Here is a 23428-nt window from a genome sequence, read left to right as displayed (position 1 = left end):
TTTCTTCGCGCGACTGTCCTCGGCCAAAAACACCTTGAAATCCTCCTTGCGACGCTCCACAAAAAGTGGCAAAACAGATCCTCCTTTGTGCCCGAGTTTGTGCCATTCCGAGGCTCAGATTTCTACTGAAATTCGAACAACTCAAAAACATACGAGAGCCGACCGAACGATCTTTCGCCCCTTCCGCTCCCAATGACCGGAGACACAATCAAACAAGTTTCTCCTCTTCTCGACCGAATCATTCCTCGACGCACCAACAGCCTCGCAAGGGGTTCAGGTATCAAATAAACTTAGACGTAAAGCTCCAGTGATTTTCCTCTTTATTTTAGTCTCTCAACATCTCTTCATTTTTCTCTCTCATTTTTTTTAAAATCTTCATTCAATTTCACGGCGTTTTAATGTCTACTGTTCCAAACATTCATTCATCCCCCGCGAAACACCTCGAGTTATTATGGTACATTGTGACACTAAACTAGGAATAGGTCGTTCATATTATATACATTAGGCCACACAAAGTCAGCGTTACAGCGCATTTTCTCGAATAACATCAATACCCTAATACATCGCAGGCGAGACTTGCATTACCTTCGCCCGATTATTTTGCGGTTTTAATGTTGATTAGCTACTCGGGAATATGCGAGAGTATCAATTTTAGTCTCCGTCATATATATCGCGCCTACGAATACGTATACGGGTGGTTTAATCGCCATAGTTTCATAGATATACACGGATTTATATGTATATATGTACATTTCGTTTGGTTTTACACTTTTGTGTACGTACGCACGTACAGTGCGCGGCTCTGTGTGAGCGAGTGATAAGAAAAATGGTAACGATCAAAGAACAGCCATGAATTATTAAGGGTTTCGTGATAAGACGGATTTTTATCAGCCGCACTCCGTGGAGAAGGGCGAGACACGAATTTGGGGGTGAATTAGTCGTTGGTACCAAGGGAAATGGCAATAAAATGGGTTTTAATTGAATACGTAATGTTTCCATTTGTCGATAAGCAGCGATAATAAGTCGGCTGAAGTGCCCGTTTTTCGAAAGACTGAGAAAATCTGGGTTTGATTGTGAATTAAGTGTGTAACTTCGAGTGGGAAAAATCAGGATTTTTCTTCGACAGTGACGAAATTTTTCGGTTTTTGTTTTGTTTTTGATAAACGGATTCGAAGATCGGGAAAGCACGGAATCCCGGGGTTGGAAAATCCAATGTAAAATTGGATTTTTCCTCTTTCCAGTCTCTTCCTTCGTGCTGGGCTTCGTGAAGAAGCGGCAACGAGAGTGCGTGTTTTCAGCGCGGTTGCCATTTTAGCTGAACTCGCCCACCGCAGAGGAACGCACGTGTAAGTGGGCGAAAGCTCATAACCGTTGAAGAGGATCGCGGTGGGTTTATATATCGCGAGGAGTTTCATGCTCGGGATATACACACTTGCCGTATATTTTCAGTTCCTTCTCCGGACCGTGTACTGGCTTTTTTCGCTGCGCGTCCGTCGCCACGACTCCCTGCTTCTGCTCTCCGCGTTCTTGACCCACCTGCGTGGCTCAACTTTTCTCACTTACAGTTTACTTTTTCGGCAACACACTCCCACACGCACACGCGCACACACACACACACACACACGGCAAGCCCGACGCTCGTCGCACACGCCCACCCAAAAACCATTCACCGTATCTACAAAACACGCAACAGATTGCAACAAAAATATATCTCTCGATCGATATATACTTCGTTGGAAAACTTACTCGCTCCCTCGCTCGCTCACCGGCGTGCCAAACTTTTCACATCTGTACATGCCTGTATATCGAACGAACTTTCGAGTCGATCGCATCTTCGTGCTGCGGCTGCTTCAAGGCCCCCGTACATACGCCCCTTAATGATCGCTCGTACGTACGAATATCGCATGTACAAAACATGCGTACCGATGCGAGTGTAGCCGGAGCCTGGAACTTCAGAAGCACTCATCTCACGACTAAATAAATCATTTTATTTCAACAAACACCAGCAATATTCCGTTCTCATAGTTCCCGAACGCTCTTCATACAAATCCGAGTTTCTTCTTTAAGCCTTCTACCCTAGACGAACTACATTCGGGGCTGTAGACCGAGGGGTTGGAAAACAGGAACCGTACCAGAACGAAAACACAATTCTACCGAACGTAGAAGCTCATAAAACCGTAGGATCAATGAGGATTCGAATTTGGAACAGTTCCCGATAATCAACTCGTTAATTCTACGAACTAAAAGATTCGACTGCCCCGGAACTTTTGAGCGCGGCTGTACGCTTCCTCGCGCGATCCTTTCAAGTTCAGGGACGAGCTTACTTTGGAAGCGAATGAAAGTATATTAAGGGAGAACGAGGATGCACATTAATCAATTGGAAGTTGAACACACGGTTGGGGGGGAGGATGAGGCGAGTGGCTCGCGCGACGTTGGACGTTACTGAGCGATCCGCGCGGCTGACGAACTCCGGCTTTCGCGACATTCATAAAACAAGTACGCTCGCGCGTGTATGTACGTTTGCTTATGGAATGGCGAACAAACAGAAGAAGAACACACGAGGCGCGATAATGCTCGATCGCCACCGCGATTCAGAGACAAAAGCAGCGACGCGGGGACGACAGACTCGTAAAACGCGACTAAGCGGTAAGCTTATTCGTGCATTTTTCTCACAACGGCCTTTTAGTTTTCGCGTATTCGATACGCGGCCGCTTAATAACGATTAATTAACGTGTCTATATATATATATATATTTATATATTTATTATATAATATATTCATATTTATATTCGTATAGTTTAATATTGAATAACTATTCGACTTAAGGGCGTGCGCGCGTATTATTTCTCTGTGAAAATCGAGGGAAATTATCTCTTGACGGAAATTCAACTTCGATTGGATGGACGCGCGTAAACGCATTGAATTTTGGCAAATAGTTGTTCGGTATATTTAATTAAAAAAAGGAAGAGTTAAGGCCCAACGCGAGCGCTGCTGCGGCGATACGTGGGAAATCGATAATGAGATCATTCAAATGATAGAATTCATCTTTCCGGGATAATGCTCGCGATGCGGTTTAACGAGGCTCGCGAGAGCGATTCGATCGATGCCAGGATGGAGGGGGGCGGGGTGGTGGTGGTGGTTAAATGCTACATGATTGTCTCTTTGCCGAGAGGCGAGGGGGGTGAGAGGGTGTGGAAGGGGGGGATGGAGGGTTGTCCTTATTAGCTATTTACTGGGGTTGGTTAGCTCGCGTAGTTGGCTCCTTCATCGGCAGCAGATCCGCTGGATATCCGAGCGCGCGCGGCGTCGAATGTGAGCCGGAGATGAGAAGTCTTCGAGCTTTGTCCACGAGTTTTACTTACAGCAGTTTGATCGTTTTCTAACTCAGGGCGAGATGAGCTATTCGATTGACGAGGAACGCTGCGAGCAGACCCCACACATCCGGTCTCATGGTGCTCCCGTGACCTTGAACTTTGAGAAAAGCAAATTGATGATGAAAAATGTGAGGCGGACGAGAAAATGCAATTGGCGGGTGTCATTTCTCGTTTAAATTCTCAACCGAACGGTTTATCGACGTTTCAATTGTGCGTAATGAAAATCTCAATAGAACACCGAATGCCCCGGCCTCGCCGAACAGCGGCATCCTTAATCGAATAAAATGTGACCGCCGCGCGCGCGTCCAATTGCTCCGTCGAACGAGGGAATTTTATTTCGGGAGCTTGTTAAATTTTCACGTACTTACCCGGCGATGGTTTATTATTTTCAGACACAGCCGCGCGCGAGCCGGATTCTTATTCTGCGGCGACGGGATTAAAGGCTCGCGGAGAATGCATATAATAAATTATGTTAGCGCGTATGAGAGGCGATGGGCGGAGTGGCGAGGCCCAAGGGCGCAGGGGGTCGCGTAGGTTTGGTTTGGTTAATTGATAATCCCATTAGTGCATCGAGGCTGTAAACTCTGTTGGGTTGATTGAATTTACCGGTACCGATCGAAGCTTTGAACCGAATTCAGGCCGTTCCCACGAGTGTGTTCTCCAGCCTCCTCCCCCCTCGATCTCTCTTTTACTCCCTTGTTCTGTCTCGTTGCTATTCTCCAATTAGAGAATCGATCAGTAACGAGAAATGACAGGATCATTGCTCTCTCGGCATCGCTGTATGCACGTGACTCCTCATTTCGCATGCTCTCGACTGTGGCACAACGCTCAAAAGCACCGGAAACTACCCCCCGCACCCGCTCCTCAACCGCCCGCTGCTTCGTTTCCTCGACGATTTTGATTTCGCGCTAATTCATATCGCCTGTCGACAAGCCACCAGTTAATTCGATAGTTTTTATTGACTCACCGAACACTTGAGTGTCCCTCAAGTCCTTGAGCTTGTCGCTGCTCGAACCGCTCGTCTCGACGACCGCCTCGCACCTTTTGCCGATGAAAAATTATTAGATGGGAAGATGAAAAGGGTGAATGAGAAAACGAATTGGATGACGCGCGATAAGACAGTTTTTGAACAAAAAAGCACGAATTTATTACTTTCGGCGCGGCAACGTTCGAAGTCGCTCCTCGCGTTTTGCTCACCTGACGTTTATCCGACCAGCGGAGAGATGATGAGGCCCGAGCTCGAGCCGCAGACTCGATACCGTCGACAAAAGCTCATCGTGCTCGTTCGTTATTACACTGTCCGGTTCGACCTGAAAACAAAGGACCATCGTCCTCGTTCTTAGCCTTTTTTCGCCCCGCGTTCCCATCACCGAGTCCGAATGATCAACGCTTCTTTTTATATACGCACGATCGATTAATCAATGTTTCGAGAAAAAAAAAAAACATTTTCATGCCTCGTGTTATCACCTTTTGGCCGTTGATGAACCAGGTCAGTCGCGCTGCCGGGTACGACTTGTCGCTCGTACAATTCAACGTCAAAATGTCACCGCTCGCGTATATCTTTTCCTCCCCCGTTATTCGAGGACTCGTTCGCGGAGGCACTGCAATCATAAACGGTATTGAGACGAGGGCCATTCCGCTTACCCCCGAGAAAAGCACCCCCCCAATCTAAGAATGCATATTCAGCCTTTTATCACCGCCGCAGCACCGCAACGCTTATCGTTCAATTTATGAGTTCGGCACATCGACACACAATAATGCGAGATAATTATCGCCGAGGAAATAGCTATGGTTTACGAGAACGTTGATAAGGGGATGAAAAACGTATTCGTAAAGAATTTGCAGGTTTTTATTCCTTCTAAAATACCAAAACAAGGAAATGAGTTGAAATTTTATTGAAATTCAAATGCAATTTCATCGGCTTTTTCTTTAATCAATTTGACGCAACAAGTTCCTCACCCACAACCTCCATAAGCGCTTCCGCCTGAACGGAAGGGAAGTTGGAAGCATCTGCGATTACATCACACTTGTAAACGCCCCTGCTCTGGAGGTTGACGTCTTCGAGAATAACTTTCTGGCCGTCAGAAGCGTGATGCTGTAATAATCGAAAAATGGATTATCCAAAGGGGTCGCTCCGCGCCGAATACGCGCGCGTCTTACTTCTTTCTGTGCGCGCGAGGCTGCATTAAGGGCGCGCATAAAAGAGGCGATCGCGAGGACTCGCGGCAGCCTCGAATCATCGGAGGGGGAGGAGAAAAACGAGCGAAGGGGAGAAATAGTGAAAGACGAGAGAAAAGGGATAGGAACTGCGACAAGGAAACCCGCAATTCCCCATAGAGTAAGCCCATTAACGGAAACTGCAACTTGGCAACTTTGTTACCATTCTCGTTTCTCTCGTTCTCTCTCTCTCTCTCTCTCTCTCTCTCTCCCTTCCCTTGCCACTTCGTGTGTAATCTATTTCCCTTATTTTCTTTTTTTCCCTTTTTACTCTCTTTTCTGTCGCGCAAATTTACGCCCAAGAGGATTTTTTCCTGCTGGCGTATACTGAAAATATTTTTCAACTTGTTATGTAGCTCTGTAAGCTCTTCTATTTTCAAGAGAACTCAATGAAATATACGTTCTAGTAATTCAGACGCGGTTATAACGAGCGCCCTGCTTTTTGAGTCACTCCCGGCGACGCGAGCATCGTTCGACTTTTAATGTCTTTCGTTCCCGTCGTCGAGTTAATCCTCAACAACAAAAAAAGCTCGAGTGTCATCGAAACAATATTTCGAAAGCACTCGTTAAATTTCCCAGTCATTTCGCTTTCCGAGTCCTTACAATTTTAAACGATCATCCCCCCCCCCCTTCGCCCCGCTCATCAGTCGATGCTAACTTACGTTGAGTTTTACTCCTTCCACCGGATGACTTATCTGATTCTGCCTCGCCTTTGGCTCGTATTTGTAAAACTCTTCGTTATCCTTGTACCACGTAACCGAATAAAGCGTGTCCGATTCCAAATCGTACCTGGAAGCAATCCACGTCGTGCATGACTCCAATCATTTATTTTGTTCGCATTATAAAAGGATTCGGACGAATCGAATGAAAATTGAGATTTTTGGCTCGAACCGTATAGTCACCGGACTTCTTTTGAGGTCACACACTTACCACACTGGGGCAAATTTGCACTTGGACTTTTTAAAACGTTTTTATTTCGTCCATGAACGTGTGGAATTGATCTTACAACGAGACTTTTTCGGGGTCAAAATTCTTTAGTAATCGATTGCAATGATTTAAAAAATTGAAAAATTAAGTTTCGTTATAGAGATGGCCAAATCGAAGAAAGGAATTTAGTTCTGGGCACTTGAAATTTTCGTGGGTGCAAATTTACACTAGTGTAGTGTCTAAGGATTAAGGAAGTTGAGGCTGTACAGTCATTTTTTTTACCCAAAAGTTATGACCTGTACCTCTCAAAAGATAGGCCAGTTTACAGTTGGGCAATGTTGCATACAGTTTAAAGAAAAGTTGGGAAGATAAAGACGAAAAACTGGTGAAAGCTCAGTCGAAAACACGAACGGTGACGATCCTAGTCTCAAAAAACTGCACGGGAAACAGATTATTATTAATATAATCTCAACAAATCTCCTAATAAATCTGAAAAAAAAATTACATTATTCGGTAAGCCTTGCTCATGTTGCCCAAAAAATTTCATATTTTTAGCATCATTTTTAACGGAGATATCACTGAATGTGTCTTGACTTACATAAGATTACATGTTATTTGGCTCAAATTGTTATTGATTTTTCTCAGCAACGACGCTCCTAGACTGTCTGAAAATTTAACTCATTTTTTTTTATACTTCACTTTATAAGATGCAATCGGTTTAAAAGTGATGACATCATTTTCATTCTAATGCCTCAACTTCCTTAATATTGTCATCGACGGATTGGCGTTGGTTGTAAAAAAATGATATTTCGACATTTTTCAATTGAATTTTTCGTCCAAATTTGTAATCTTGGAAGAAAACATTTCGAGAAAATACTCGTTCCTTTCTCCGAGATGGGGTCAGTTCAGAAAAAATTGTGTTATCCATTGTTCGTTGGTTTTTATGGCGGTTTGTTTTTGCTTATTTAGCGTGGAAAATCAGGTTGAGAGATGTTCGGAAGAAGAAAGAGGGCTGTCGGCTAGTAACACGGAGGATAGCACACAATATGGGATCGTAAGCAAAATAGCGTGTTGCTGGAATATTATAGCGCGGTTACGACGAGGGCTTCAAAGGGCCGAGATTATAGAAAGCCAGCAGAAGCCAGATTGGATATAATATGCGTACTGTAACACAACTTTGTTCGCGTGTACTTTGCTCCAGCTACATGTTATAATTATTATTGAGGTTGTTGTTATTATTATCATGACTATTAACAAGATTGCCGAGTTCCGTGAGGCGCCTCGTGACTGATTGATCCAGCTGCACACGATAATCAATATTTTCTCTGACATTTGTCTGGTTGAATAACGCTTGAAACATTTCTGAGACGATTTCTTCGTCCAAATTCATAACGTTGTTACGACATTCCAATTGAGATTTTATTTACTTTTTTTCTGAATATTTTTTTTCAGTGGAATGAAATTCAATTCGATTCCGCGGCGAGCATCAAACTCTGGGAAAGCATATTCTCTGATGCGTGGATTTTGGCACAATTAGAATGCCCGTAAAAAAATGGTATTGAAATGTTTGAAATAAGGGGTTGAAAGTAAAGTGACTTGTTGAGCGAACGACATGTGTAATTACTAGAAAATCGTAGATTTTCACGTTTGATAAAGTTTCGATAGATTTCATCTTTGTATGAAAATTTGGATGAGTTGCTGGCAGTGGGATTCGCGGGATCGAGGGGTTGCTAGTGCGTTATAGAATTTCTATTCGGTGGAATTAAAGGACAAAGAGAGGAGGAGGTCGTTTACGTGCTCCGATCCTCTCTCGTGCTATATTTTCTGTCCACTCATTATTGTTACTGGAGCCCCTTTGACGCAGCTCTTTTCAGTCGCTTTCAAGTCCGCCTGCCTTCAACCCGACCCTCGCTACCCTCTTGATGATAAAAAAAGGCGAAAAAATAAATGATAAACAAATCGGATGAAATTGGCAGCGAGAGGGCGCTCCGAGGGTGGATTTTTACCTGCATTCCAAATGCGCCTTCTTGCTGCTGTAGGTGAACGTTGGAACGATCAACCGTCGGATTTTCAGCGCACCCACTGCAACATAAAACCAAAAAAGCAGTGATTTTGGAGGTCGGAATCGAGGGGAACGAAAAGCACTAAAAACCACGAGAAATCATGAATTTTTCTACCCCCCCTCCCATCGATCTCCACCCCGAAAAATCTGCATCGCAAAATCTCCGACAGTCGTTCCCCCAAAACCAGGAAACCCGCGCACCCCGACAGACTACAAAAAAGAATAAAATTTCGGCGAATCAACGACTCCCGATGGTATCGCCGCCCCTGCCGCAGACACTCACCAGTTCGTAAGAATAATCACGTGACATCATCAGCGAGTGTGTTTCTTACGAGAGCATGCACGAGGCAGATACATAAATATCAGGATTGGTGTTGTACCGGAAACTTTGGACGGTTTTTAAGTCGTTGTGAATGAGTCTCGAGCGAAAGCTTTACAGAGAGCTTTATCGCGTGTATAACGAGTATCGATTTTCTGCCAGAGCTCACAGGCCTCGTAAAGCCACTCCAGCATGGGATGGACTCCTGGTTCTCGGTATATACCTTTACCAAGAGCAGGCTTACTATTTCTACGGCGGCGTTCGCTACGTGCATGACGCACACCGTGTTCTCTCCTCATTGTCGTCGTTCGGCCTGCTGGTGTCTGCCGGCGTTCACTCACCCACACGTCGCTCGATCTCTATAATGCATAAGGGCACTCGTACGTGTGCCCTTACGCGAAAGGCAGAACCGAAACGCGGCGCGGCGCCTAATGAGAACAAGAATATCGGCAAAGGGCGGAGAATCGATGTTGGCGAAACGACGAGAGGTGACCGACGACGCCAGTGAGTCAGCCAAAACACGCCAACGTAACGCGACGGAGAAACATTAATATTAATTGGTGTACCACTCGACTGTTGAATTTATGTAGAGATAGAAAATTCATTGGCGAGTATTTATACTCGGTACGTGCGGCCACGATGCCGAAATCCACTCGCCCTGCTCTATCGGCCTGCTGTGCGCAAATGCGCGCACTCGTTCGCACACAAATATGCGTATTTACTGATGATACCAAAGCTTTTTAATGTTCACCAAGTGCGTATTAGCCCTGCATATGGATTTTATCGAGCAAGTTTGTACACATTTGTGGTCTTTCGTTCTGTCAGTGAGTTCTGGCTCAAATGTTGCAAAAATAACATTAACGATGAGTCGGGAATGCGCGGTGATTTTATTCGTCGAGTGATAGCATCGGTTTTCCATGAATTTTTATCCATTTTGTCTCTCATCGTGCGACGATTTTATTATCTTCATTATTTCTGCCATTGCGATGTGAATTACAAAACGATGGATTTATTCATGACGACGTTCTCGCGACGCTTGGAGCACGGGCGCGCTGATGAGTATTATTTGGTTTTTTTGATGTTTCGAATATCGTGAGTATTTGAGGGAAGTGCAACCGCTCGATGATCACTCGGAACAGCTTGAAAGGCTTTCGTTACATTTTACCTTCGAGGCAACAAAGCTCCTCGGTAATTTGAATTCTAAAACTCCCCGAACAGCGTTAGGGGCTTTGAAAACGCGCGAAAAGCAATTCCACTTGGACCAGGAAATTTCCTTTTTTCGAATAGCCTCAAAACGGAAAATCAATCTTGATACTTCTCACTCGTTATCGCAGCGCGCGGTCTATCGATTCGGAGGTAAAACGAGAATTGGCGACGAATGCGTTCGAACGAATGTGCACGGGGGGCCCGAAACCTCGAAATTCGTTAACTTTTCTCAGTGACGTTTGAAAAGTCGGAGAAAATTGTCCTCCCACGCAGGCCGATCCTCCGTTTTTTTCCCTCCGCATTCTTTTCATGTTTCCTTTTGCGAATATCTCATCGAATTCAAGCAGAGTCCAAGGCAGCGTGTACAGAGCCCGCTAATCGAGGGGGCGAATCTCGATGAAAAAATTATTCGAACCACGCGAAAAGACACGCGGAGACGGACATTTTTTTCGTTGTTTTCTTTCCCCTGAAATGTTTCCACCCCTTAAAATAAGCGTCGGCGAATACTTTCGGACCCTCCACCGTCCACGGTTACATCCCGCTATAATATCGTAATGACAATCTCTTGGGGTGATGCACTCGCAAAATATAAGCGGTTTATCGGTGCGCCAAGTTTCGTTTTGCGTTGCATAAAACATCACGGTTGATCGAACGTAGTCCATCACGCGGAGAAACACGCGATAGAGGGATTCTTGTCAAATTGATTCTAAATGGCGAATCCCGCGGTGATCCTAGTTGCCACAGGAAATTGAATAAAATCTAATATCGTTTTGGTACCGCAACTGCAGCACGCATAAATATCGATCGAGTGGAACCGCGCGCGCTCGAGAACATTTTATATAGGAGAGGCGACTCGAACGTTTCGCCGCAGAAACGCGAGCATACATTTAGCCGCTCCCACGAGCTCGCTCGTTCGCGTATAAATTCATCAGCGATATCGAGAAAAAGAACACGCCAATTATCGTGCGACTGAGGAAAAAGGGAGTAAAAATCGAGCACACTTTCTCGATTTGCGTCGGGAATGAAAACAATGGTTAATCGATTTCCTGGGATTATGTCATCCGAGTGCATTTGCGGAGAAAAAACGTCGAATAAAGGTTTCTTGAAAAGTTCCAGAATAATTCGATTCCCGATCCCAAATCGCGAGGGGCATTTTCGAAGAAATTCTTCCCCGAGATACCGAGCGATCCAACAGAGCCTCTTCTTGATCCAAACGCTGTAAAATTCGCGTTAAAAAAGAACCTCGCGTCCGTTTCCTTCGTGGGACGTATTCCCCGATATCCGAAAACCGTGAAACCCTTAATCGAGCATGATCTCGATTGCTGAAGTACCAAAAAGCGAGAGTCGAATAAATTAAAACCCAGCTGAAGCAGTTTTGCCCAACTTTCGGTCGATCAATTGACTCGATGAAATCCTCATGAAGGAAAAACCTTCCGAGATCACCGAGGAGTATTTAAGTCGAGGACGGTTGAAATTAGCAGTGGAACATCTCGCTGTGAATATTTTCATCGAAATCTTTTTGAATGCTGCACGAGCAGGATTCACGTGCCTTCTATTTTTACAGCTCGACCAGCAGGATTCCTGAGATAAATAGCTAATGCCGTGATCCCCGGAGAGGGTCATTTGTAAATGAGAATACCGGTGAGATCGCACAGTTTATTCGCATAAAGGGCGCGCTCATAAACCAATGCTTTCTTAGTCCCGAAGCATCGATACTCCCCACGAAAAATCCCCTTTCCGGTGCGCAAACTTTGAGAAACTCCCATTAATAAAACAGACAAAAATTCATAATGAGTTAAAAATGTTTAATATACAGAGAAAGCGAGAGGCGGATTGTGGGCTGAGCGTGTTTGAATAATGGCCGGGATCCCGTGTGGCTCGCGTAGACGACACTACATTACATGCAATATCCGGTGGTGCGCAATGGCCTTACGTTTATTTACGGCCACTTTATGAAATAATAAAAAGCTAACGAATGTTACGGCTAGTACGCAAAGTGCGAGTGGGCAAATATGAATGGCAATTCATAAAGTTAGAGGAGCGGAGTTTTTCGGATTAAGGGAGGTCCGAAGAGACGCTGGGGCGGGGGCGGCAGTGTCTTGGAAAACCAAAGCAAACTCCCGTCTGGGAGTTTACATACGGGACGAAAGTATCGAGGTTTATGCACACGAGTATATCAAAAGCGGATGTATAGTTGAAACGACAGACTCGTGTCGGGGACTTGCCAGCAGGATCGGCAAGAGTAGCAGCAGCAGCAGCAGCAGTTTGTGCTCGCTATATATGAGACTGAATGAAAAGCAACGGGGAACTTAATTAACCATGCCCGTAATAGAGCCTCCGGCAGGCGTTCGTTAAATTTTATTCAACGCTGCAATTACGTCGAGCTCGCGATTAAAGCGCGAGACGCGCACGGCCCAAGTTTCATTACGGGCAGGTTCTGCCGCCGCCGCCGCCGCCGCCGCCGTTTCGTCCTGTGTTGGTGCAACGCGAGTCGCGGATCTCGTACCCTCCGTGTGATAAAACCGAAGCGGCTTCTGAGCTCCTATATTTGTGATACACAAATAATACATGCTACGGATAACTGCGGCTATATGTACCTTCCAGCGGAGACGAACTTTCGAGAGGGAGAGAGAGAGAGAGAGGGGGGAAAAAAGGCGCAATAAAATTGAATAAAAAATTCCCGCCGCCCATCCACTCTCCAGTTCCTTTATGTACACCTGCGTTTTTCTTCATTTTACCTCTTTCACATCTCCCATTCCTTTACCCCTGAAATCCTTACTTCACTGCTCGCTACCTACGATCTTTCTGCTTGTACGCCTCCACCAGAAATCCCACTTTGTATTATTAAATTCTCCGATGTTATTAACAACGGAGAGCTCACCGCTGCGCACATTCCAGTTTTTCTTTTACAAAAGTCATCCCTACTCATTCGCAGTCGCAGGTTTCCCTTGCCTCCGTTGGAATATTCACTGAAGCTGTTCAAGTGGAAGAGACCCAGCAGCGTTGCGGAATACCTTGAAATTACATTTTAACTACGATCTTCACTGGCAAATCGATACTTTCGTGATTTTAACGGTTGTTTCTTAGAAGTTGGGAATATAAAGTTTGATAAACAATCGATACTGCCACTCGACACGGGGCTCTCGAGCTCACCAGCCTCTCCGGTGACCCCCAATATTTCTTGCTGTTATCTTGGAGCGTTGCGTTGCCAAATTGACATTTTTCCGATCGATACTTCAAAAGGTACGATGTGAAAAAGGGAGCACTGCGAGGGAAGGTATAAAGTACATTTTTAGTGGAGCGACTGAGTCGCCAACGAGCCAGAAAGGGGGCGAAGGTTATCGAACTTGTGCGAAGGCGAAATTCAGTTTTCGAGAGAATCGCACACTTTTTCGAATGCATTCACGTAATATCCTGCTGGGGTAAAAAAGCCTGAACGCTTTTTCACGAGCTCGGAATAGCGTCTGGAGAAAAGTGGGCGATTACGGAAGTGAATAAACTGGCAAACGCGAATCATATTTTGCGAGTTTCCAGGATGGCGGGGGGATGTCGATCTTCTGCACTTTCGTTTATCCTTCCAGTCGCTTGTGTCATGCTCTGAACGGTGCTAAGCAGAATGCACTCACCTTGCTGCTCTTGGACAAAAAGTAGCTGAAGCATCAGCAGCAGAATCACCGGCGAGATCGAAAAGTCCATTTTCAAAAGCGTGATAAACTCCTCCGGAGAATTAGCTCGGCGATGGAGCCTCGAGACAGAGGCAGAAGGTCGAGGAAGCCAGACTGAGAAACGTTGAAACTTGAAATCCTGTACGCCCAATATCGCGCAGCGTCACTATCATTGGCCCGCCCTGATCGGCTAGGAAAAAGCGCGAAATGACGCGTGACAACAGATAAACGTAACGCGATCGAATATCTTCGCGATCCGAGTGCTCCCCCGATCTCGTTTGGGATCCCGCGGGCGCATTTTCCCCGAGTCCTCGGAGCTCGTTAGCCAGCACCAATCTTTACATATACATATTTATGTGCAGACTTTTTCTCGTATTCTTCGGAGCTTCGATATCGATTATTCGATTATTCACCAGGCGCGCGGCAAGAAGAAGAAGAAGAAGGGAAGAAAAGCACGGCGAGGGAATACCGGGCGCACTGTGACCCTCCCCAACATCGGCTGCGTTTCTAAACCATGCCGATGCTTTCCTGCTACACGTACAGGCACACAAACGTGTACAAAAATGTACGAGCGTGTATGTCTGTGTAGGAGAGACGTAGCAACCCTCGCGAAACTTAATAGTCTACGTCATTGTTATTCTACTGTCAATTAAATTTAACGACTACCCGCTGAAGTTTCTCGTTGTATTTTCTTCCGCGGGTGATATTACAGATCGAAGCGTTTGACCCGGCGCGCACGAAACTCGACACCGCGAAGATGATCGTTTCGCTGTTCGAGCGTAGCGCGGGAGAATCTCGTAGCACGATCTTTGAGAACGTTTCGTTTATTTTTAATCACTTCAAAGTGCTGCTTTTATCTCTTTTGCTTCTTTCCAACTGCACTTTTCATTAGTTTTTAATCGGAATTTTATGCACCACAATTAAAGCGAATGCAACAGCATTCGCTCTAGTTCCAGAGCGACGCACACTCTCAACTCGGTGATCCGGTTGCTTCACGATTTATAAATAGCGCCGGGCACGAGGCTCCACTCATTTATTTCTCGACGCATCCGACCCCCGCTCTCATAATTCCACCATCACCAACACCGCCGACCCGGAGCAAACGGACTAGCCCACGAAGGAATTTCGAATGCAACTTGTTGCGAACTGGTCGGCAAACCGGCCTGCTGCTGCTGGCATACCGCGAGAGAATTCACGACGCGCCAACCCTTCGGCTCTATATGTATGCGCGGACATTTGTTCCCCAATGAGATAACTCTTCGCTTTCAATGCGCCGCGACTGATTCTCCCACGAGGTTTCCATTCCCCATTTATCGTAAGCGTATGAACAAACAGCACGTGTCGAGAGAGTCTCGCCTTTCCGCTCACTCGACGCGGATTAACACACTTTTTTATTCATCCCCTCAGCGTAGTTAGGCGCACGTTTATTTCTCCGCGTATCTTTTTTATACCAAAACGAATACACTTTCGATAAGAATTCGCGCGAATCGAGTCGTCGAATTCTTTCAAGTATTCCCATTAAACTCTTCTCCAAACGAAGCTTTCGGCTTCGAGGACCCTAGAAAGTGGCCACTTTCTTCCAAGTTCCTCGACCGCAAACCAGCATCGATGGAACGAGCAGCACGTCGAATCGTTCGTAGCAGCACGATTATTCGGCGGGAAAATTTTTGAAAGTTTGCAAAGAAAGCTGCGAGTTGCAGTCGATCGGAGATCGACTCGCGCTCGTTGCCTGCCACTTGCGACCGCTCAGCGCGTGGATTCGATCGTGAAGAGATCGAGCTGGTGGCGCGAGCGGCTGGTGCCGACTACGAAGCTCGAGGTCGCCGTCTTTTACGCTTACCTCGGTTAACACCTGGGCGCACGCGCTTACGAGCTTCATTCGCTCGACACACGCGGCTGCCCCTCTTCTCCGCGCTCGCTTATAAATACACACACGAACTGATACGTTTACACATGCGAGCTTCAGATGCCGCACACACGCACACCTCGAGTTATACATTGCTACGTATTCCCATATATCCTCGTACGTATTCGAGCTCACATAGCTCCGTGTGGCCATAAACAATCGTGCGGTGTTCCATACCATAATGCACTAAACTTTCCACATTAGTTATCCCCGGATTTCATGCTTTTTCTTTATTTTCTCCTAACGAACCTCCTCCTCCGGCCTGCTCTGCAGCTTGTTAATTATACTTTCGGGGCAAAAAAACGTTGGTTCTTCGAAAGCTGCTGCACCGTTGCTGGCTTCGTAGATTTGGCGATGTTCGAAGATATTTCGAGGGCTTCCTTTGGAGTCTGAGAATCGAACGTGTTGCTTCTTCGATGCAAAGTAAAAATCGTGTGGGAAGCAGTTCATTTTTGCTCTCGATTCAGTCGATGCTATCGCGGGCTCCGGATCATTTTAACGAGTTGAATAATCGCGGTGTGAACTAAAATTCTGCAACTTTCCTTCTAGCTTTATAATTATGCGAACGAAAACTATTTTTACACTCGTTTTCAACATGTTTCGTTGCAACGACGATTCTTTTATTCCCGCCCGGAATATTGACTTTTTAATTGTTTTTGCGTGAGCTCCGGAGTGCCAGCTCGGTTTTATATTGTTTCGTAGTTTTTACATCGCTTCGTTTTCAGCGACACGAGATGTGGAACGATAAATTTCAAAGAGTTCGAGTTTCATTTTTCCTCGACGATTTTGCGGTGCGAAATAATTATCGATCGTTGACCCGCGACGAGAAAATACGTTCGAGCTGGAATAGCGGTACACGAAAGTCCTTTTTTCCGAGTTCCTTTTACATCGATGGATTTCCATCAAACGGGGCTTGACAAAAGATAAAAATACAATGCGTCTTTGGCAGTGTTTCGAATTCTTTTTTTATTTCATTATTATTGTTAATAACGTCGTCGTTGTTGTTATTATTAACATTTTTTATCGGTAATACGATATACGAACCTTTACGAGGGACCGGAATAAATCCCTCTCGAGGCAGTAATGTCCACGAAGGGAAACGAGGATCGAGATCAAAGGTAAAGAGTTTCTCGCAGCGCGCGATGCCGGCAACTCTCGGCTCTGCGCTGCCTCCTTCTCCGCAATCCGGCGTCTCTACTAAATCTACATATCTCAGGGTATAATAACACGCGAGGAAAAGAGTAATAAAGTTTCCGATAGATGAGCGAAGTCGGATCGTTTGAGTTGGCTGAATTTCTCCTGGTTTCGATTTATTTTTCTTCGAATTTATCCGCAAGTACGTTTTCATGTCTGCTGGTCGGACATTTCTCGTTGGCTCTATTTTTAATATATTCATAATCGTATTTATGAGTATCGTGCTGGAAGAAATTATAATTACCGAAAATTACTTTTTCGTATTCGCAGCCATCGCACATTTCTTTCGCTCGATTCTATCGGCAATATTTATTCGCCCTTACGCGAGGTCGATTTGTCAAAGCACGCGCGGTGCTCTTATTTTTATTCGGAGAACTCGGGAATCGTGGATTTATTTTCATTTTGGAAATCTCTTTGCTCTCTATACGTTCCCGTGTATATTTACACATTTTCAATTACATTTACCTGATTCGCGCACCACGTGGATTTGATCCACGTCTCTATCCGTGCGCCGTTCATTCGCGTTGGAAAATATTACAGAATTTCGGTCCGATTTACTGAAAGGGAGATTTACGAAAAAAAAGAAGAAAAAAACGCGCGTCGGTACGCCCGATTGCTGGAAATCATGTGGCACGTAGCGAAGACGAAACTGCACAAAAAACGGTGCGGAATGATTCGCCGAATCAACAAAATCCTTTGAGTTACTTTGACTTTATCGAAGCGCAAGAGGTTCAGAGTCGAAAAATTCGAGCTTTGATGAAACCGCAGGAAAAGTAGGAGACGAAAAATGAGAAGAAAACGGCCGGACGGCAGAGAAAGTTTGAATGAATTGCGCGCATGCAATTAGCTTTCCGTTGAAATAAAGTGAAAAGAGACTCGCCGGTGTATTTGCTGGTCAGCACAAGAGAAATTTGCGGAAACAATGTTGTTGGAGCTACTAATGTCAGAGGGCTCTGGTTTTGAGAATGAAAGGAGCGAGAGCTCGTGTCGGGCATGACACCGCACAGAATAGAGAGGCCTCTGTAATATTATTGTGGTGGAATTGTGTCTGGGCGATATAGAAGAGCTTTATAACAACAGAGACTGTTGGCTGGCTTGCCAAACAGTCTTTAATCAATTATGTAAAACGCGGACGTACAGAATACGAGCATCTCGAGCTCCGGAGCCGGGACACGCTGCTGCCTTCCCACACCATCGATATCTTTCCATCGCCCTACGATTCTCAGAGTGTATGAATTTTCTCGTTCGGAGCAGAGCGCGCGACGCTGCTCTCGAAAAACTCACCGAATTTCTCGTTCGCTCAACCTGCTTCCCTTCACGAAACAAGCCTCACAGTTTCCTCCAAATTCAAGATATCAAATTTCCGCCAAACTCTCCAATCGTCCGAGGCTTCAACGCAACTTCGTTCTCTAATGAGCCTCGCTCTCATCGCTCTTCACTATGCACGACCGTCTGCTCCGGAGAGTTCGAGCACATCGAAAAATCCCAATACATCGAGCACTCCTTTGCGTTCTCGCAGCTGCTCTGTTTGTCGACTAATTACGAAAGAATGATCACCAAGTGCGAGGAAAGTGACACCGTTCAAAGCGCCACTGAAAAGTGCTTTCGATATCGAATTCGGTACTCGAATGTCGAACACCATTCTTGACGCGAAGCAGAGCATTGGAAAATTAAATTTACTTCGCTGCAGCGATAGAGACGGGAAAAGGCTTCGAATGTACGCAGCTTTTTACAGTGCGGATTTTTATATAAATTCAAATCCTTCGCTTATTCCTGGAAATTTTATTCCATATTCGTGAAAATTTGCTCTTCGCAGTGTCAAAATCGTGATAATTTCACTTTCTTCTCGCGGTTTCTATTGCCGTAACGACGGTAATTTTGAACTTTTTATTCTGTCGTTGGACCCAAAAAATTCGCAGGAAATTATTAATTCCTCCACTTATATAAGCGTCTTTTTGAATTTCTGACTGCTACGGAAAGTGAGCGCTGCTCTCACGTCACCGTCGATTGAAAATAGTCGCTCAATTTGGCGACTTCGAATACACGTGTTCAAGAAGTGCTGCGTGTGATGTGGAAAGCAATGAGATATTAATTAGCTTCGAGAGCCTCGAAATAGCGATAGTTGAGGATTGAGTTGGAAAATCGAGGGTGTTTTTCGGCGCAGTTTTCATTCCGGTGACTTCGATAACGGTCTCACGAGAGTTTGAAGCGGAGTGTGAAATATGCGCGGATAGGAAAAATGTGAGGGCGAGTAATAAGCGAACTGGGGATAGTTTTCTCCCGGTTTGCTCTTCGCTCGCGAGGAAACGAGTGTGGGAAGGCGTGGTGGAGAGGGTTTGCGAAGAAAAATAAAAACTCGGTGGATTGAAGTGTAGCGATTTCGCTGGCTCAATTTATACTCGCTCGAGATGAAAAAATGTGGGAAATTTTCTTGGGAGAGGTACCTGAGAACGGAAATGGGTGAAAGAAAAGCACGCTGAATATTTATGAGAGGCGAGAGGAGCCTCGTAATGGCATGTGACGCGTGGTTCGGGGATCGCGATATTGTGCGCGATATATTTTTGTTCTTCTCCTCTGCAGCACATGTTACTCCGCGGAAGGATTAAATTGTCCCCGGTAAAAGGAGGCGCACGCACGTGTGCCGAGCGTTCGTTCGGTCTGGAGAGGGCGCACATAAAATGATTAGCAGGGTTCGCGGTAATTCATTGAATTTCGGAGCTGATGCAATAAAGAATTTCTGATAATCTTGCCGGGCTTAATCGTTCGTTAGTGCGCGCATGATAAAAGAGGCAAAGGGATCCCGCTGGTGGGGAAAACGCTCGCGGTGATTGGTTTGCGCGAATGTTATAGCGTGTAAACGTTATGCGATTCGAAGGAGGTTGAATCTTGGTTGGTGGAAGAGAAGAGCTCGTCCTCGTTGGAGCCTCATTTCTTTGAATTATTCGGGTAATATCCCCTCCGTCTCGGTGAGAAATCAATGCGTCTGGCTGGCTGGGTGAATTATTCATGACGCTTTCGTGCTACACTCAGATGAGAAGATCGAGGATTAATAGCCACGATCCTGATCCAATAATACACCGCTGATCCAACACTTGGCTCTGCCCTATTTTTACTCCGTCGATGTACTTCTTGCTCTTCGTCCTCGCCCCGTGCAGCGCGATCCCTTAGACTCGAGGAGCGTGCACCGTGGCGAAGTAGAGCTGCTGCTGCTGCTGCTGGGACAAGATGAAATCGATAATCGATTATCGATAATTGAGCGCTTTTTCAATTATTTTCGAATCATCCGGGCCAATGTGATCAATAACACTCGATGCTGCTGCCGCTGGAATATATTTCGGAGCGTGTGACACGAAGTTAAGTCGATACCATCGATACGATGAACCAGAAAGCGTCGATCGTCATTCGTTTATAGAGAGCCCAAACCCAAATGGGGATCATAATCGACTTTCAAATACGAATCCGATATTTTCTCGTGTCACAGGAATCTCACTTCATTACAATAAGTTTCTGTTCCTGCCATTTGAAATAGACCTTCCTTCCATATCGCACCGTTAGAATTATTCTTGCATCTGTCATACTCGCTGTTCTAATGTATTCGAATGGCGCGTGTGTCGGCTGATTAGCGAAAAAATTCGTTTGATCGTATACGAAAAGGTCGGCTCGAAAGCTCTCTTTTACATTATTTCGGCGGAGTGAGAATCGACGCGAGTCGCGAAGGAATCGGATCATTTAAATATCCGTTGAGAAGCCTCTGACCCAGACACATCCCCCCATATCGCAAGGTCTCAACTTACAACAGTCCTGCGAGGCCTCATCAATAATAGAGCAGAATTAAGGGGTCGAAGCGCGGCGACAGGACTTGCCTCCCGTTCGGAAATCGAGGCCACGAGAAGATCTGTAAGCGCGCGATGAGTGAGCGAGATGAGAAAAATTAAAAAGAGCCGATGCGGCCGGCGATGAATAAATCATCCTCGGCTATTCGGAGCCGCAATAATTGCAGCTGCGCTCGTAGCAGGGGGCGACCTGGGCAGAAAGGGCGCTGCTTGCATCACCGCCATCGAGCGGATTCCTCAGGATATGTATGCACCGGTCGAGCAAACACGAGACACGGACGAAATGAATATGGAAGATCTGTCGAAGCGTCACAGGGAAACAAGCGGCCGCGCGGGAGCAGCAGAAGCGCGGCGAAGAATAAGCGAGGGATCGTCGCCTGGAGAAGCGGAAACGAGGCAAGAGCGCGGATAGGCTGATAGCACTTGTCGGACTCGTCGAGGACGGATAGAGACACCGCGACTAGACAACAGTATCTGCACGTGTGCGTATCTGCACATGCACGAACGGAGAGAGAGGAAGAGATAAAAAGAGGACGATGAAAGGGGGAGGGAGATAGGGCGTTGTATAATGGCCGGTATTACGGGCACTTGGTCACTTTTGTGCAACGCCCGGCATTGTTCCAAGACAAAAGATGGAGAATCCCTCGAGGCCAATTCGAGTCTGTCCCATACGAGGAAAACGGAACGAGGCTCTTGTGGAATAACCATGCATACTCGGCTTCGGGGGCTAAAATTAAGCCGAGTCCATTCACGTGCTCGGGACAACAGAGAGGAGGGAGGGCCGGGGCTGTGGGCGCGCGAATGCAATGCTCCTTTTACGCTACGCCACCGGCGATGTGAGCGGCTGAGCTTCCCTCTATCCTCTGTGCTCTGCGCACACCCTCCCATTACTTTTACCGTGCGTAATACACCGTGCCTCCCTCCCCGTGTGTACGGATGCATGATCACGGATCCCGCATCTGTACGCGTATTAGCTTCTATCTCCCTCATAAATCCAAGTACAGAGATTCTCCCGCTGCGCCTGGCTCTCGTCCTCCCAATCCGTTCGACGCCAAGCCCCGTTCAATTATTCCACCTCCCAAAATCTGATCTCGGTTTTATCACTTTTACCTTCTCCGGGAAAAACTGGATCAATCGTTGTCCCGCGTCCCGGCGATGTTCTCCGCAAAAAAAGAAGTCCGAAATCGCGACTCCTTTTTTTCGGATCTGCACCGCGATGAAGCCCACGCACTCCTGCGCGGTTCTTTGGCCATAAAATTGAGCAAACCTCCTCCAGGCTTGCGAACACCGAAATGACGAATCTCCGGTTGGAGCTCAATGGAGAACCGTTCCAACAATGGAACTTAATCACAGCTAATTTTAATCCGAGAGTCCGTGTGTTGCGAGGGTTTTACTTCGAGCACTCGCGCTGTCTACGGACGCATGTTAACGTTTGTACGCGGATATACGCACCGTACACACGTAACGGGTATTGTAGCGGAAACGCGTGTTGGGATGTAGCACTAAGTACATCTTAGCCGAGGCAGAAGCGTACAGGGCTTTACACAAACGAAGATGGAACGGGGAGGTTCGGGGAGGAAGGGAGACGCTGAAGCAAGCATCAAGCCTTTCGCGGATGCTGCAAACGCGCATTACGCACGCGCCTGCTTTCACATCGAGCTGATAGTCATTGTGCCATCCTTGTTAGCGGTATTCCTTTGTTGTTTTGTTCCATACTCGCGAAGCTTAAATTCACCGAGGGTGTGCTCTCTCTGGCTCATTCGAGTACTCGTGTCGTGTATTTATGAATATGCGGGCGTGTGTGCCCGCTCTCTGTAGGCTCGCATGCCTCCCTTTAACACCAGCCGGTGCGCTCTCCCCGAGACGCGCGACGAGGCTCCGTCAATGGTGTATTTGTACGTGGAGGAATTTACAATATACCGAGGAAAGTCGTTGCGACGACGAGTAAAGGCTGCGCCTCCGTTCCGAATCGCCCGCAGGCATCCAACTCCGTGATATAAACCGCGTGTACCCCACTCGCGGACTAACCGCTCGAGGATGCCCGCCACAGCCAATCGCTTTACACTCGAGAAAATCTGAATCTCTACGGAGAATATTAGACGAATGAAAAATCGCTTTCTATTCGTGTGGGCAGTGTTCGCGAATGACGGATTCTTCGAACGGGAGCTCTTGGAAGAATGCGTTGGTTTTGCGGAGCTTCGGAAATGTCCGTTTCTAACTCTCTGTTGATATGTCTCGAAATATTATTGGCTAAACGGAAATAAAGTCGTGTGCGGTGGCGAGGCATTGAATTACTTAAGGGCACGAAAACTTTTCAACCGAGTTGTTCCACATTCGGAGCTTAACTTTGCGCTCCTTTTTTTTTCTTCTCTACAAACGAAAAGTTCGCATCTAAGAATCGCATCGGTCCAGAAAATTTTCTCCAAAGTTGTTCAATTCCACGACTATAAAGTGAAGCAAATTTGTAAAAGAGGAAAAAGCATTCGACAAACGGATCTCCGCAGCTTCGCCTCTCTCTCTCTCTCTCTCGCTTTCTCTTCTTTCACTCCCTTTTTCTTTTTTATATACCCTTCGCTCTCCGGTTATATTCTCGACGAATTGGCCTCGAAGTATTGGCAAGGACGAGCGGGGTGCCGGGCACACGCCAAATCGAGCCGCGCTGCTCTCTTCGACTCGAGAAACGACTCTCCGTCGAGAGAGAGAGAGAGAGCCCTTTCATCTTGTA

General features: G+C 46.3%; 1 protein-coding gene across 2 annotated transcripts; it reads right to left on the bottom strand.

Moving 5' to 3' along the window:
• Nucleotides 1-303: 303 nt before the first annotated feature.
• LOC122414788 (uncharacterized) lies at nucleotides 304-15562 on the bottom strand. 2 transcript variants are annotated; one of them, XM_043426375.1, is made up of 9 exons: nucleotides 13875-15562; nucleotides 13732-13844; nucleotides 8525-8600; nucleotides 6254-6380; nucleotides 5334-5469; nucleotides 4842-4975; nucleotides 4572-4684; nucleotides 4342-4415; nucleotides 304-3471 (listed from the first exon to the last, which is right to left on the bottom strand). In XM_043426375.1, exons 2-9 carry the CDS (start codon nucleotides 13799-13801, stop codon nucleotides 3380-3382), a joined length of 822 nt encoding a protein of 273 aa, XP_043282310.1. In that variant the 5' UTR covers nucleotides 13802-13844; nucleotides 13875-15562; the 3' UTR covers nucleotides 304-3379. The 2 variants fall into 2 exon arrangements, with proteins under 2 accessions (XP_043282310.1, XP_043282309.1); XM_043426374.1 differs by having other exon boundaries at nucleotides 13732-15562.
• Nucleotides 15563-23428: the final 7866 nt, after the last annotated feature.

This window comes from Venturia canescens, chromosome 8 (assembly GCF_019457755.1).
Source record: "Venturia canescens isolate UGA chromosome 8, ASM1945775v1, whole genome shotgun sequence".
NCBI classification, from domain to species: domain Eukaryota; kingdom Metazoa; phylum Arthropoda; class Insecta; order Hymenoptera; family Ichneumonidae; genus Venturia; species Venturia canescens.
The sequence above is the reverse complement of the archived record's forward strand: the minus strand, read 5'-3'. Positions and strand labels throughout refer to the sequence as shown.